Source organism: Aquarana catesbeiana, linkage group LG01, assembly GCF_042186555.1.
Source record: "Aquarana catesbeiana isolate 2022-GZ linkage group LG01, ASM4218655v1, whole genome shotgun sequence".
Classification (NCBI taxonomy): Eukaryota; Metazoa; Chordata; class Amphibia; order Anura; family Ranidae; genus Aquarana; species Aquarana catesbeiana.
The window spans coordinates 42,384,797-42,402,095 of record NC_133324.1 but is presented as its reverse complement, the minus strand read 5'-3'; the positions used below and the strand labels follow the sequence as shown (position 1 = coordinate 42,402,095).

Sequence of the window (17,299 nt, the reverse complement as noted above, 5' to 3'; positions counted from 1 at the left end):
AAAATGACGTGGGAGTCCCCCTAAATTCCATACCAGGCCCTTCAGGTCTGGTATGGATATTAAGGGGAATCCCGGCCAAAATTTTAAAAAAAAAATGACGTGGGGTTCCCCCTAAATTCCATACCAGACCCTTCAGGTCTGGTATGGATTTTAAGGGGAACCCCGCGCCAAAAAAAAAAAAAAAACGGCGTGGGGTCCCCCCAAAAATCCATACCAGACCCTTATCCGAGCACGCAACCTGGCAGGCCGCAGGAAAAGAGGGGGGGACGAGAGTGCGGCCCCCCCCCTCCTGAACCGTACCAGGCCACATGCCCTCAACATTGGGAGGGTGCTTTGGGGTAGCCCCCCAAAACACCTTGTCCCCATGTTGATGAGGACAAGGGCCTCATCCCCACAACCCTGGCCGGTGGTTGTGGGGGTCTGCGGGCGGGGGGCTTATCGGAATCTGGAAGCCCCCTTTAACAAGGTGACCCCCAGATCCCTGCCCCCCCCCTATGTGAAATGGTAAGGGGGTACTTGTACCCCTACCATTTCACTAAAAAACTGTCAAAAATGTTAAAAATGACAAGAGACAGTTTTTGACAATTCCTTTATTTAAATACTTCTTCTTTCTTCTATCTTCCTTCATCTTCTGGTTCTTCTGGCTCTTCTTCCTCCGGCGTTCTCGTCCAGCATCTCCTCCGCGGCGTCTTCTATCTTCTTCTCCTCGGGCCGCTCCGCACCCATGGCATGGGGGGAGGCTCCCGCTCTTCTCTTCTTCTTCATCTTCTTCTCTTCTTCTTTTCTTCTCTTCTTCATTTTCTTCTCCGGGCCGCTCCTCACACATGCTAGCATGGCGGGAGGCTCCCGCTGTGTGACGGCGCTCCTCGTCTGACAGTTCTTAAATAACGGGGGGCGGGGCCACCCGGTGACCCCGCCCCCCTCTGACGCACGGTGACTTGACGGGACTTCCCTGTGACGTCACAGGGAATGCCACAGGGAAGTCCCGTCATGTCCCGTGCGTCAGAGGGGGGCGGGGTCACCGGGTGGCCCCGCCCCCCGTTATTTAAGAACTGTCAGACGAGGAGCGCCGTCACACAGCGGGAGCCTCCCTTCATGCCAGCATGGATGTGGAGCGGCCCGGAGAAGAAAATGAAGAAGAGAAGAAGAGAAGAAGAGAAGAAGAAGAAGAGAAGAGCGGGAGCCTCCCCCCCATGCCATGGGTGCGGAGCGGCCCGAGGAGAAGAAGATAGAAGACGCCGCGGAGGAGATGCTGGACGAGAACGCCGGAGGAAGAACCAGAAGAGCCAGAAGAACCAGAAGATGAAGGAAGATAGAAGAAAGAAGAAGTATTTAAATAAAGGAATTGTCAAAAACTGTCTCTTGTCATTTTTAACATTTTTGACAGTTTTTTAGTGAAATGGTAGGGGTACTTTTGTACCCCCTTACCATTTCACACAGGGGGGGCCGGGATCTGGTGGTCCCCTTGTTAAAGGGGGCTTCCAGATTCCGATAAGCCCCCTGCCCACAGCCCCCCACAACCACCGGCCAGGGTTGTGGGGATGAGGCCCTTGTCCTCATCAACATGGGGACAAGGTGTTTTGGGGGGCTACCCCAAAGCACCCTCCCAATGTTGAGGGCATGTGGCCTGGTACGGTTCAGGAGGGGGGGGCCGCACTCTCGTCCCCCCCTCTTTTCCTGCAGCCTGCCAGGTTGCGTGCTCGGATAAGGGTCTGGTATGGATTTTTGGGGGGACCCCACGCCGTTTTTTTTGGTTTTTTTTGGCGCGGGGTTCCCCTTAAAATCCATACCAGACCTGAAGGGTCTGGTATGGAATTTAGGGGGAACCCCACGTCATTTTTTTTTTTTTTTTAAATTTTGGCCGGGGTTCCCCTTAATATCCATACCAGACCTGAAGGGCCTGGTATGGAATTTAGGGGGACTCCCACATCATTTTTTTTTTTTTAATTTTGGTTCGGGGTTCCCCTTTGGGGAATTCCCATGCCGTTTTTATCAATGAACTTCTATGTGTATTGTCGGCAATGCAATAGCCGCGGGTAGTTTTAAATGAGTTTTTTCCTTCAAAATGTCATTTTGCTGTCAGACTGTTCTAAACACAGGAAACATGCGCCCCTTTACAGGCATACTATAGACACCCCCCAGGTACGAAATTTAAAGGGATATTACACTTTTATTGTTTGACTTTAAGCATTATTAAAATCACTGCTCCTGAAAAAACGGCCGTTTTTAAAACTTTTTTTTGCATTGATCCATGTCCCCTGGGGCAGGACCCAGGTCCCCAAACACTTTTTATGACAATAACTTGCATATTAGCCTTTAAAATTAGAACTTTTGATTATTCATGTTCGTGTCCCATAGACTTTAACGGTGTTCGCGTGTTCAAACGAACTTTTTTCCTGTTCGCATGTTCTGGTGCGAACCGAACAGGGGGGTGTTCGGCTCATCCCTATTCAGTACCATTTAGGCAATTATATCATGCTCTAAACATTATTTCCATGTGCAGTTCTCTAGGTTTTAGCAGAGTAAGGGTTTGGGCTCTATTTAGTTGCAGGGAGCTATAGTCAATTCGATTTTGGGAGTATTTTCTCACCAGCGCTATAGTGAATACCGTTTTAGTGCGAATTAGCGCCATAGCGCTATAGTAAATGACCCCCATTATCACTGTATTCGGTTTTCATTTTTTGGGAATCCTTTGCAGTTTCTTACCCGGAGATCACACCAGTAGCAGCACTTCCTATAGCAGGCTGACAACACTAATCAACTTCCTCAATATTATCATCAGCATTGTAATTCTGCCATGAGTACTCCTCCAGTGTGAGGTGGTGGCTTAGTGTGGTCAGCCTGAAATAAGAAGAGTTGTTCCTGGCAGGATCTCCACACTGTACACTGAGAGACTTACTGGCAGCCCTACTGAAAAATAGAAATAATATGCAATGGAAGTCACAGATAAGGAGATACAGTAAAAGTTTTCAACACACTCTTATTTCATCTCCAATGTTATTTCACACAAGTAAATTCATTTTTTTTCACTTCCTTTTAGAAGCTGGAGTCTCGGTGTGTGGACTCTTGTTTACCCGGATACAGAAAAAAGCCAGGATCTTCAATCCACTCTTGCTGCTATGACTGTGCCCCATGTTCAGAAGGGCAGATATCCAATATGACTGGTATACCTTATATTTTTATATACATACTGTATATACAGTATATATACGCATATACTATGTTTTTTATATTAATTGTGTTTAACTTTAACGTGAAATTCACAGATGTGCAAAAGCTGTAACATATAATATATATATATATATATATATATATATATATATGTATATACAGTGGGGACAGAAAGTATTCAGACCCCCTTACATTTTTTGCTCTTTGTTATATTGCAGCCATTTGCTAAAATCATTTAAGTTAATTTTTTTTCCTCATTAATGTACACACAGCACCCCATATTGACAGAAAAACACAGAATTGTTGACATTTTTGCAGATTTATTAAAAAAGAAAAACTGAAATATCACATGGTCCTAAGTATTCAGACCCTTTGCTCAGTATTCAGTAGAAGCACCTTTTTGATCTAATACAGCCATGAGTCTTTTTGGGAAAGATGCAACAAGTTTTTCACACCTGGATTAGGGGATCCTCTGCCATTCCTCCTTGCAGATCCTCTCCAGTTCTGTCAGGTTGGATGGTAAACGTTGGTGGACAGCCATTTTTAGGTCTCTCCAGAGATGCTCAATTGGGTTTAAGCCAGGGCTCTGGCTGGGCCATTCAAGAACAGTCACGGAGTTGTTGTGAAGCCACTCCTTCGTTATTTTAGCTGTGTGCTTAGGGTCATTGTCTTGTTGGAAGGTAAACCTTCGGCCCAGTCTGAGGTCCTGAGCACTCTGGAGAATGTTTTCTTCCAGGATATCCCTGTACTTGGCCGCATTCATCTTTCCCCTCGATTGCAACCAGTCATCCTGTCCCTGCAGCTGAAAAACACCCCCATAGCATGATGCTGCCAGCACCATGCTTCACTGTTGGGACTGTATTGGACAGGTGATGAGCAGTACCTGGTTTTCTCCACACATACCGCTTAGAATTAAGGCCAAAAAGTTCTATCTTGGTCTCATCAGACCAAAGAATCTTATTTCTCATCATCTTGGAGACCTTCAGGTGTTTTTTTAGCAAACTCCATGCATGCTTTCATGTGTCTTGCACTGAGGAGAGGCTTTCGTCGGGCCATTCTGCCATAAAGCCCTGACTGGTGGAGGGTTGCAGTGATGGTTGACTTTCTACAACTTTCTCCCATCTCCCGACTGCATCTCTGGAGCTCAGCCACAGTGATCTTTAGGTTCTTCTTTACCTCTCTCACCAAGGCTCTTCTCCCCCGATAGCTCAGTTTGCCAGATGGCCAGCTCTAGGAAGGGTTCTGGTCGTCCCAAACGTCTTCCATTTAAGGATTATGGAGGCCACTGTGCTCTTAGGAACCTTAAGTGCAGCAGAAATTTTTTTGTAACCTTGGCCAAATCTGTGCCTTGCCACAATTCTCTGAGCTCTTCAGGCAGTTACTTCCTTTGACCTCATGATTCTCATTTGCTCTGACATGCACTGTAAGCTGTAAGGTCTTATATAGACAGGTGTGTGGCTTTCCTAATCAAGTTCAGTCAGTATAATCAAAGACAGCTGGACTCAAATGAAGTTGTAGAACCATCTCCAGGATGATCAGAAGAAATGGACAGCACCTGAGTTAAATATATGAATGCCACAGAATACTGAATACTTAGGACCATGTGATATTTCAGTTTTTCTTTTTTAATAAATCTGCAAAAATGTCAACATTTTTGTGTTTTTCTGTCAATTCTGTGTGTACATTAATGAGGAAAAAAATGAAGTTAAATGATTTTAGCAAATGGCTGCAATATAACAAAGAGTGAAAAATGTAAGGGGGTCTGAATACTTTCCATCCCCACTATATATATTTTATACTGTATATGTGTATATATACAGGATTTATATAGCACCAACAGTTTGCGCAGCGCTTTACAACATGAGGGCAGACAGTACACTTACAATACAAATCAATACAGGAGAGATCAGAGGGCCCTGCTTACAATTTAGAAGGGAGGGTCAAGTGAAACAAAAGGTAATAACTGTGGGGGGGGGGGGTGAGCTGATGGAGAAAATGAAAATACAATTGTTATGTGTGGGTAGGGTAGGCTTCTCTGAAGAGTAGGGTTTTCAGGGATCGTCTAAAAGCTAATAGACTAGAAGATAATGGGACAGATTGAGGTAAGTCATTCCATAGGATTGGAGAGACTTTGGAAAAGTCTTGGAGGTAAGCATGGGAGGAGGTGACGAGGGAGCTAGAGAGCAGAAGGTCTTGAGAGGAACAAAGAGAACGAGTAGGTTGATATTTAGAGACTAGACTAGTGATGTAGCTGGGGGCTAAATTATGGATGGCTTTGTAAGTAGTTGTTAGTATTTTGAATTTAATTTGTTGGATGAGCGGAAGCCAGTGGAGGGATTGACAAAGAGGGGTAGCAGACACAGAGCGATTGGTACGGTGGATGAGTCTGGCAGCAGCATTCATGATGGATTGAAGAGGTGATAGACTACGTAGAGGTAAGCCAATGAGAAGGGAGTTGCAGTAGTCAAGGCTAGAGATGACCAGAGAGTGAATTAAGAGCTTTGTTGTGTCATTGGTTAGAAAGGAGCATATTTTGGAGAATTTGCGGAGGTTGAGGCTGTAAGATTTGGACAGTGATTGGACGTGATGCTTTACCCCACCCCTGTTCATGCCCTTCATTAATTCAAATTTATTTTTGATTATTTACATACAATTTCTCTATCATAGATTTATCACATTCTTTGCTCCTGATGAGTGGTTCAAAGGTCACGAAACGCGTAGAGCTACCAAATGCCGTGTTCCTATCAACATACCCAGTTTTTCAAGCTATTATCTACTATCCCAACAGGTGTAAGAGGCCCTTGGTCTTGCAGGCATCAATTTGCTTACGTTTTTATCTAATCATGTCTTGGTGAACCCTGGATTTTTATTGTGATTCTACTTTGTAACACTAATGTTATTATCATGTTTGTACATTATCATGTTTTGCAATTACCTTGTTTTGCAATTACCTTGCTTACTATTGATACCAGCATTTTATGTTATTATAAATGTAATCAATAAAATTCCTATTTATTCACCAATTCATTCCTGCTACCACGTGCTTCATATAAAGTCCCAATATCCCCCTTTCCCCTTTGCTCCCCTCTTTTTGAATTGAATGGGGATGGAAACACATGACCTTACCAGGCCATAGTTTCATTTAAAGTCCCCTGGGATGGAAATACATGGCCTTACCAGGCCATGGCTTCGATAAAGTCCCATCCTATCCTATCTTCACTACTTACTACGTGCTTAAAGGAGAGTTCAGAGTCCAGAACTACACTTAGAACCTTGGCATGTGGGGATGGGCTTATAGTTGCGCCATTGATTTTGACAGAGAGATCAGGGGAAGGGAAAGGGGCATATGGGGCAGGAAAATTCTAAGTTCAGTTTTGGATAGATTGAGTTTGAGGAAGTGGTGTGACATTCAGACTGATATATCTGATAGTAAATTAGTGATACGTGGGAAGACAGAGGGAGTGAGCTGAGGGGTAGAGAAATAGATTTGAGTGTCATCAGCGTAGAGGTGGTATTGAAAGCCATGGGAGGCTATCAGCTGACCCAGGGAGAAGGTGTAGATTGAAAATGGGAGAGAACGGAAGCTTGGGGGACCCCAGCAGAAAAAAGAAGAGGAGAGGAGGAAGTAGAGTTGTAAGAAATGCTAAAGGTGGTTGGATAAGTAGGAAGAGTACAGTCACGGAGACCAAAGGCATGAAGTTTTTTGAGGAGGAGGGGGTGGTCAACCGTATCAAAGGCAGCAGAGAGATCCAGGAGTAGGAGTACAGAATAGTGTTGATTGGTTTTGGCCGTTAGTAGATCATTTGTTAGTTTTAGGAGGGCAATTTCTGTGGAGTGTTGAAGATGAAATACAGACTGAAGGGGATCAAGAAGGCTATTATCAGCAAGGTGGATGCTCATTCGGTTGTAGACCAGACGTTCAAGGAGTTTGGATAAGAAGGGGAGCAAGGAGATGGGGCATAGGTTGTTAAGATTGGATGGGTCCAATGAGGGCTTTTTAAGTATGGGTCTGACAAGTGCATGTTTTAGAGAGTTGGGGAAGATGCCAGAAGAGAAGGAGAGATTAAAATTCTGGGTTAGAGAGTATAGCATAGAGCCAGAGGGTGAACGTAGCATTTGTGAGGGAACAGGATCCAGAGGATTGATACAATTCACGAGAGATCCTTGTGAATTGTATCAATCTTCTGTTTTAAAGTTATTGGTGATCTCCTGGGCAGTGAGTGAGTTGGCCGGTGGAGGCAGTGGAGGACGAAGTAGAGAGTTGAAGGTAGAGAAGAGTTGACGGGGATGGGATGCTAAGTTGCTAATGAGAGTGAGAAAATAGGTCTGCTTGGCAGTGAGGAGGCTGGAATTGTATTTTTGGAGGGTGGATTTATATTGGTTGAAATCTTTCTGAGACTAATGCCGGGTACACACGAGCGGACTTTCCGGCAGACTTGGTCCGACTTTCTTCCCGCCAGACTTTCCGGCAGACTACCTGAATGTACGGACTTGCCTACACACGACCGGACTTTCCGGCAGGCTAGGTCCGTCCGTCTTTCCGACGGACTTTCGCCGGAGTTAAGGCGGACTTTCAGAATGAACGGACTTGCCCACACACGGACAAGTCCGTTCATTTTGAATGTGACTCGAGTACGACGGGACTAGAAAAGGAAGTGAATCTCTGCGCTTTTATCGGCGAGATTGACACCTTGCGAGCCCTGTAGCGGGGCATGCCAGGCCCTTAGGTCTGGTATGAATTTTAAGGGGAACCCCCTACGCCGTAAAAACGGCGTGGGGTCCCCCCTAAGATCCATACCAGACCCCGATCCAAGCACGCAGCCCGGCCGGTCAGGAAAGTAGGTGGGGACGAGCGAGCGCCCCCCTCCTGAACCGTACCAGGCCGCATGCCCTCAACATGGGGGCTGGATGCTTTGGGGAGGGGGCGCCCTGCGAGGCCCCCCCACCACAAAACACCTTGTCCCCATGTTGTTGAGGACAAAGGCCTCTTCCCGACAACCCTGGCCGTTGGTTGTCTGGGTCTGTGGGCAGGGGGCTTATCGGAATCCGGGAGCCCCCTATAACAAGAGGGCCCCCAGATCCCGGACCCCCACCCTATGTGAATGAGTATGGGGTACATGGTACCCCTACCCATTCACCTAGGGAAAAAGTGTCAATAATAAAAACACACTACACAGGTTTTTTAAGTGATTTATTAGACAGCTCCGGGGGGTCTTCTTCCGGCTTCGGGGGTCCCTCTGGTTCCTCTTCTCCTGACGTCTGGTTGGTTCTTCTCCGCTCACTCTGGCCTCTTCTCCAGGTGTTCCAGTTCTTTTGCCAGCTCCTCCGCTATCTTCATGCCGCTCTTTTGTTAGTGGGGGCCCGGACTTATGGCTTCTGGCTTCTGGGCTTCTTAGCTTCTTCTTTTCTTCAGATGTTGATACAACGGTTTCTCTGCCTGGAATGCTCTCTGAGCGCTCCGATGTGACTTATATAGGCAGAGACCCTGCCCCCTTATGCCGTCACAGTCCCTGGGCATGCTGGGACTGACATTTTAAGGGGGCGTGGCCCTTGTCCTCATCAACATGGGGACAAGGTGTTTTGTGGTGGGGGGCCCCGCAGGGCGCCCCCTCTCCCAAACCATCCACCCCCCCATGTTGAGGGCATGCGGCCTGGTATCAGGAGGGGGGGGGCGCTCGCTCGTCCCCACCCTCTGGTCGGCCGGACCAAGTATGCCGGAAAGTCCGCTCGTGTGTACGCGGCATAAGTCTTACGCCACATGCGCTCATGAGTATGACTATGTTTTTTCAGACTTCTAGTATCATCTGTTTTCCAAGGTTGAAGGGGTCGGGCCTTATTCTCTGTGTAGTGAGGGGGGCCAGTGAGCCCAGTGAGGCTAGAAGTGAAGCATTGTAGACAGAAGTGGCTAGGTTGGTGCAGGATAGGATGAGATTTTGTCGTAGAGGTTGTAGGTAGCAGAGTAGAGAAGAGAAGGCTTGAGATGACGTAGGTTTCTGCGGGTAACTTTTAGGTGGTTAGAGGGAGAGGAGGTGGAGGAGAGGAAGAGAGTAAAACTAATAAAGTAGTGATCAGAGAGAGGGAGTGGATAGTTAGAGAGGTTGCATGGAGTGCAAAGGTGAGAGAAAACGAGGTCAAAGATATTGCCTTCAGAGTGAGTAGCAACAAGTATCCACTGCTTCAGGTCAAAGGAGGAGGTGAGGCTGAGAAGTTTGGAAGTGGCAGGAGTGTTAGTATTAATGGGGATGTTGAAGTCACCCAGAATGATTGTGGGGATTTCGAAAGAAAGAAAGAAAGTAGGGTAGCCAGGCAGAGAAGTCATCAAGGTTGATACTGGTCCAGGGGGCCTGTAGATCACAGCTATCCTTAGAGAAACTGGAGTGAAGAGGCCCATACAGTGTGCTTCGAAAGAGGAGAAAGTGACAGAGAGGGAGGTGATTGAAGTACCTGAAAGGTGGTATGTGGGGCTAGAAGGATTCCGACATCTCCTCCCTTACATCCTCTGGATCTGGAGGAGTGAGTCCAGAGAAGACCACCATGGGATAGGGCAGCAAAAGACGCTGTGTCGGATTCATGAAGCCAGGTTTCGGTAATGGTGAGTAGATTAAATGAGTTAGCAATAAAGAGGTCATGGAGAGAGGTGAGTTTGTTACAGACAGAGTGGGAATTCCAAAGGGCACAAGAGAAAGGGAGTCTGGTCTTGGAAAGAATAGAAATGGGAACTAAATTGTGTTGATTGCGGCTGCTGCCAGAGGGTGCAGGATGATGGTGCATGGGGTACAGTTAAATGATGGAGGCCCATAGTTTGGGGATATATCTCCAGAGGTTAGGAGAAGCAGGAGGGTGAGGGAGGTAATATGGGAGTGGGATTTATATGAAGGGACATGGCACAGGGTCCTGGAGATTTTTTGTGTGTGTGGATTTAGAATTAGCAGGAGTTGGTGGGTTCAGTAATAAGAAAAGGACAGAAGTGAGGGTGATATATATGAATGCTGTGGGGGGGAGAAGAGGGGTGAAGGAGAGATAGTTTAAGGATAGAGGACAGAGCTGTCAAAAGGAGTGGTCGAGAGTGCATGTTACAAGGAGAATCAGCTGAAGGGGTAAACAAGGTCACCTGATGTCTGTGTGGTGTTTTTCAAAGTATTTTCTTGTGTTCATTTGCTTTGTGCATTTGCTGAAGTGCAGAGTCAGAAGTGATCCCACTTATAGAAATAGCCACACTTTGAGAAAGAGCCCCATTTGCAAATGTGCCCCCTGCAAATGCTTCTCCCAAAAGATGCTTACATTTTTACTGATAGGGATGGGGATGGGTGAATTTCAATTATCAATCAGGAGGTAATAAAGGTTGACTGGTTAAAATTTTTACTTCAGAAACCGCAATCTAGCAAGAGGACACTAAAGTTAACGGGCCATAATGTTTGGTAAGACAAGGCATTGTCATGTGGACAGGTCTACAGACGGTTAAGTAAAAATAACATACCAGCATTATTAAATAGACATAAGCAAAAGCAGATAGCAGTGTTTCAGTTTTTGGGTGGAGATGTTTCAGCAACACGTACCAGCATTATTAAATAGAGATAAGCAAAAGCAGATAGCAGTGTTTCAGTTTTTGGGTGGAGATGATCAGAGCCAGACTGGCCTACCGGTATACCGGGAAATTTCCAGGTAGGCTGCCCGCCCTGGGGCCACTTTGATCTCTGGCTGCAGGCTGTGGGAGCGCTGTCACGGTCGGAGCTGGGTATGTGTGTTGTTGTCGGCGGCGCTGTTACAAGGTCCCGCCCCCCTAGACCAGCTTGTGTGATAGTAGATTGCATCTGTGTTCCACCTATCACATGAGCCAGTCTAGGGGGACAGGACCTTTTAACAGTGCCGCCGACAACACACAGAACCAGCTCCGACATGACACACAGCAGGAGGTGCCCGCTGTGTGTGTGATTCAGGGCAATGGTGAGTCTGCATTCATAGGCATAGTGAGGCTGTGATTATGGGCACAGTGAGGCGGAGTCAGGCTGCAATTATAGGCACAGTGAGGCTGAGTCAGGCTTCGATTATGGGCACAGTCAGGCTGCAATTATGGGCACAGTCAGGCTGCAATTATGGGCACAGTCAGGCTGAGTCAGGCTTCAATTATGGGCAAAGTCAGGCTTCGATTATGGGCACAGTCAGGCTGCAATTATGGGCACAGTCAGGTTACCATTATGGGCACAGTCAGGCTGCCATTATGGGCACAGTCAGGCTGCCATTATGGACATAGTCCGGCTGCCATTATGGGCACAGTCAGGCTGCGATTATGGACACAGTGAAGCTGCGATTATGGTCACAGTGAGGCTGCGATTATGGGCACAGTGAGGCTGCGATTATGGGCACAGTGAGGCTGCGATTATGGGCACAGAGGTAGGCTGCATTTGATGGGAACTGGTGAGACTGCATTGATCTCTTGTATCATGTCTGCAGTATCTGACAATCTCTTATATCATGTCTACACAATCAATGACCATCTCTTGTATCATGTCTGCACAGTCTTTGACCATCTCTTGAATCATGTCCGCAACCTCTGACAATCTCTTGTCTTATATCATGTCTGCAGTCTCTGAGGGAGTCTGGAGAGAAGTTAAGAGTGGTAGTGTCGCTGGGATGGGGGTCATGGTACAAGTCAGACGTGTGTGGACTGTGGAAAGGAGACTATGGGATAAAACCAGAGTCACCAAGCTTGAGACGACTGATCCCTGCAAGGTGTACCTGAGAGGAGGTCAGTGACAGCACTGCCAGGCAAGTCTAAGGAGGGTCACTGATGTAAGGGGGAGTGAATACAATAATGTAAAGGGACACTGATATAAAGGTTTCCCCCTTATATCAGTAACCCACCTCCTTACCCTAGGCTGCTTTCACACCAAGGCGTTGGGGGCATCGGCGGTAAAGTGCGGCTAAAAATAAAAATCTTTTTTTGGCCGCTAGCAGCGCACTTTTAACCCGAGCTAGTGGCTGAAAAAGGGTTAAAATCGCCTGCAAAGCGCCGCTACAGCAGCACTTTGTTGGCGGTTTGGCAGTGCTGCCCATTGATTGGGCAGGGGCGCTTTAGGAGCGGTGTATACAGCGCTGCAAAGATGCGGCTTGCAGGACTTTTTTTACCATCCTGCCAGCACACCGCTCCAGTATGAAAGCACTCGAGCTTTCACATTGGAGTGAGAGGAGAGGCTCTTTACAGGCGCTATACAGGCACTATTTTTAGTGCTATAGCGCCTGTAAAGTGACTCAGTGTGAAAGCAGCTTAAGTGTATTCTTTCTGCAGAAGGTGGTCACCAGAGTCCCCCGTCCCCCCAAGTTCCCAGAGTTCCTGGGGTCCCCCTTGATGATTGACCACTTTTAACTGGATTTTTCTTTTTTTTATATATATATATATAAAGCCCTATGTGATTTCATATCTGTCTTCTCTATATATAAAACACTCTTCAAACGTGCATGGTTTTCCCTTTCATGAACAAGAAAATAATGACGTTATGCTGTTGGGCTGGTATGATAATGCTATGGGGCTGGTATGACATTTTTCCAGGGCTGATTTTTATTCCCAGTCCGGTCCTGGAGGTGTTTCAGCAACACGTACCTGTGTAATGAAAAAAGACATTTTCAGATGAGACATTCAGATGATGAGTGCAGAGTCAGAAGTGCTCCCACTTATAGAAATAGCCCCACTTTGAGAAAAAGCCCCATTTGCAAAAGTGCCCCCTGCAAATATATCTCACAAAAGTGAGTACACCCCTCACATTTTTGTAAATATTTTATTTTATCTTTTCATGTGACAACACTGAAGAAATGACACTTTGCTACAATGTAAAGTAGTGAGTGTACAGCTTATATAACTGTGTAAATTTGCTGTCCCCTCAAAATAACTCAAGGGTGGCAGTAACTGTATTTTTTTTCCACTGCAGTAACTGGGGCAGAGAAATTTGCCTGCTACACTCTACAGCTGGTGGTGTGCTGCTGGCAGACGTGCTGCAAGTACTTGTGACACCCTTTGCTATACCATCATCCCTGTCAGTGGAGGCTGCTGAGAGGTCATGAGATATAGCGTGGGTAGACCTGAAAAGTGAGGAGAAACAGAATTTCGTCCCTTTTGTGTGGCTTTCAGGTAGACATGTTCAGGATGAAAAAATTTGTTTAGTTTCGTTTTGATTTGTTATTTAACTAAATTAGTTTAGTTCAATTTGTTGCATTCATTACATTAATTTTCGGGATTCGTTTAGTTTCGTATTCTAATTCAAAAAAAATTTGACCGCATTCGAAAAAATGTGACCGAATTTGAAAAAGTAAACTATATATAACCATTTTCTGAAATTTGAATTTCGTATAGAATAAATTTGAAAAGATTAGAATAGAAAAAGAATAGCAAAGAAAAACAATAGAACAGGAAGAAAGAGAGAAATAGAGAGAGATAGTGAGAGAGATAGAGAAGAGCTCAGAGACAGAATTGTGGCAAGGCACAGATCTGGCCAAGGTTACAAAAAAATTTCTACTGCACTTAAGGTTCCTAAGAGCACAGTGGTCTCCGTAATCCTTAAATGGAAGACATTTGGGATGACCAGAACCCTTCCTAGAGCTGGCCGCCCGGCCAAACTGAGCTATCGGGGGAGAAGAGCCTTGGTGAGAGAGGTAAAGAAGAACCCAAAAGATCACTGTGGCTGAGCTCCAGAGATGCAGTCGAGAGATGAGAGGAAGTTGTAGAATGTCAACCATCACTACAGCCCTCCACCAGTTGGGGCTTTATGGCAGAGTGGCCCGATGGAAGCCTCTCCTCAGTGCAAGACACATGAAAGCCTGCATGGAGTTTGCTAAAAAAACACCTGAAGGACTCCAAGATGGTGAGAAATAAGATTCTCTGGTCTGATGAGACCAAGATAGAACTTTTTGGCCTTAATTCTAAGCAGTATGTGTGGAGAAAACCAGGCACTGCTCATCACCTGTCCAATACAGTCCCAACAATGAAGCATGGTAGTGGCAGCATCATGCTGTGGGGGTGTTTTACAGGGACAGGACGACTGGTTGCAATCAAGGGAAAGATGAATGCGGCCAAGTACAGGGATATCTTGGACAAAAACCTTCTCCAGAGTGCTCAGGACTTGAGACTGGGCCGAAGGTTTGCCTTCCAACAAGACAATGACCCTAAGCACACAGCTAAAATAAGGAAGGAGTGGCTTCACAAGAACTCCATGACTGTTCTTGAATGGCCCAGCCAGGGCCCTGACCTAAACCCATTTGAGCATCTCTGGAGAGACCTAAAAAAGTACAGTCCACCAACAGTTACCATCCAACCTGACAGAACTGGAGAGGATCTGCAAGGAGGAATGGCAGAGGATCCCCAAATCCAGGTGTGAAAAACTTGTTGCATCTTTCCCAAAAAGACTCATGGCTGTATTAGATCAAAAGAGTGTTTCTACTAAATACTGAGCAAAGGGTCTGAATACTTAGGACCATGTGATATTTCAGTTTTTCCTTTTTAATAAATCTGCAAAAAATTTTGTGTTTTGCTATCAATATGGGGTGCTGTGTGTACATTAATGAGGAAAAAAATGAACTTAAATGATTTTAGAAAATGGCTGCAATATAACAAAGAGTGAAAAATTTAAGGGGGTCTGAATACTTTCCGTCCCCACTGTATATAATCCATTTTCTGAAATTCGAATTTCATATAGAATTAAATCAAATTAGAATAGAAAAGAATAGCATAGAATAGAATAGAAAAACTATAGAACAGAATATAAAAAAAATAATATATTATATTTTATTCTATTCTCTTCTATTGTTTTTATATTCTTTTATTTTCTATTATTTTCTATTCTAAACTATTCTATTCAAATTCAAATACATTATATATACAATTCGAATTTCGTAAGCCATCTTCCGAAATTCGAATATTTATATAGAATGAATTCGAAATTCGAATAGAAAAGATTAGAATAGAAAAGAATAGAAAAGAATAGCATAGAAAAACAATAAAACAGAATAGGAAAAAATATAATATATATTATATTTTATTCTATTCTGTTCTATTGTTTTTCTATTCTTTTATTTTCTATTCCATATTAATCTTTTCTATTCAAGTTTTAATCCATTATATATGAAATTTGAATTTCAGAAGATGGTTATATATATTATATTTTATTCTATTCAGTTCTATTGTATTCTCTTATTTTTATTCTCTTATTTTCTATTCTATTCGAAATTGAATTAATTCTATACGATATTTGAATTTTGGAAGATGATATATATATATATATATATATATATTATATTTCTTTCTATTCTGTTCTATTGTTTTTCTGTTATTCATTTCTATTATTTTCTATTCGAATTCGATATCATTCTATATGAAATTCGAATTTCAAAAGATGGTTATATATATAAATTATTATTATAAATTATTTTGTATAGAATGAAATCAAATTAGAATAGAGAAGATTAGAAAAGAAGAAAAGAATAGAAAAGAATAGCATAGAAAAACAAAAAACAAAATAGAAAAAAAATAATAAATATATATATATATATATATATATATATATATATATTATATATCCATCTTTTGAAATTCAAAGTTTTTCTATTCTATTATTTTCTATTATTTTCTGTTCTAATTTTTTCTATTAGAATTCAAATTCAGTTTATACGAAATTCAAATTTCGGAAGCCATCTTCTGAAATTCAAAATTTTGTATAGAATAAATTTGAATTAGAATAGAAACAATTGGAATAGAATAGAAAATAATAGAAAATAATAGCACAGAAAAACAATAGAACAGAATAGAAAAAATATAATATATATTAGGGAAAATTGTTATCCATACTTACCCTAATTTTCCTTTCCTGGATCCTCCCCATGTCAGCCTACTATTGGTCAGCTCTGCCCCCTCTGACCCCTCCAGGACCACCTCTTTTCTAGCCCATAAAAGGGCGGCTGTCTGCCCACACCAGTGTTCAAAAAAGCCCCGCCTCACGACGGATAAACTGGGTGGGACATTTCAGGTAGGTTGAAACGGCAGAGACCAGGTCTAACCTACTCCACTCTGTATCCGCCGGAAAGGCTGGGAGAATGACCTCCCAGTTCATACAAAATTATCTGGCCACCTTGGTAGAAAGCTCGCTATCAGCCTAAGGACTATCTTGTCTGGGAACACCAAACAATATGGTTCTTTAGATGAGAAGGCGCACCACTCGCATTCTCTTCTGGCCGAGGCCACGGTTAGTAGAAAACAAAAAACTGTTAAAAGAAATAATGAACAAGAGAAAGTTTGATCAAACGGAGGAACCAGCAATGTTCCCAAGACTAGTATTAAGTCCTCTTTTGGAAAAAACTATTTCAATGGAGATCTGATTTCTATGGCTGCCCCTAAAAAATCTGATTACCAATGGATGTAGAGCATATCTTGTACACGACATAGCCGACAAGACAGGGATTTGACCCTTCAGGGAATTATAAGCTAACCCTTCGAGACTACTCTGCAGAAACTCCAAAATGTTAGATACTGAAGGAGATCCAAGGTCCCAACCCCTTTCTGTAGTATTCCAGATCCGGTGATAGGTTACATTCATTCTGACAATCCTGTAATAATGTCATTAACTTTATCCTCCTGCGGTTCGGGTGTCAGGCCCCACTCTGCAGAAGGAGATTTTGACAAGGAGGCAGAGGGATTGGTTTATCCTCCAAGCCAGAGGGAACTACAGCTCCCTGAGCCAGTAAGGTAGAACTACTATTGCTGTGACCTTTTCTCTCTGAATCTTCAGCAGGATTTTGAGAGCCAATGGAAGCTGCAGGAACACATACACCAAGGGGAAGTTCAAAGATCTGGACAGAGTACCCTGACCCAATGCCTGTGGATGCTAGGTCCGGGAGAAGAAGCAAGGCAGTTGACAATTCTCCAATGCCATAAGATCTATCGAAGGCGTCCCCCAGACCCTGAAGATCTTGCGTAGGTACTTGGGGTTGAGGCCCCATTTGTTGTGATGCCCAAAGCCTCGACTCAAGCCATCTGCTAAAACATTGCCAGGCCCTGGGAGTTAAGATGCTGTAAGAGAGCCGAGATTCTTCTCTGTACAGAGGAAGATTGACATGCCACCTGAAGGAGAGGGTGACTTCTTGTGCC

At 44.3% G+C, this 17,299-nt stretch overlaps 1 protein-coding gene across 1 annotated transcript in view; it reads left to right on the top strand.

Annotated features, from left to right (window-relative positions):
* LOC141141291 (vomeronasal type-2 receptor 26-like) overlaps positions 1-17,299 on the top strand; it is a 219,508-nt gene that overhangs the window by 147,515 nt on the left and 54,694 nt on the right. The window contains exon 5 of the mRNA XM_073628994.1: positions 3,041-3,164. Coding sequence (XP_073485095.1) covers positions 3,041-3,164 — 124 coding nt within the window. The remainder of the gene's footprint in view (positions 1-3,040; positions 3,165-17,299) is intronic.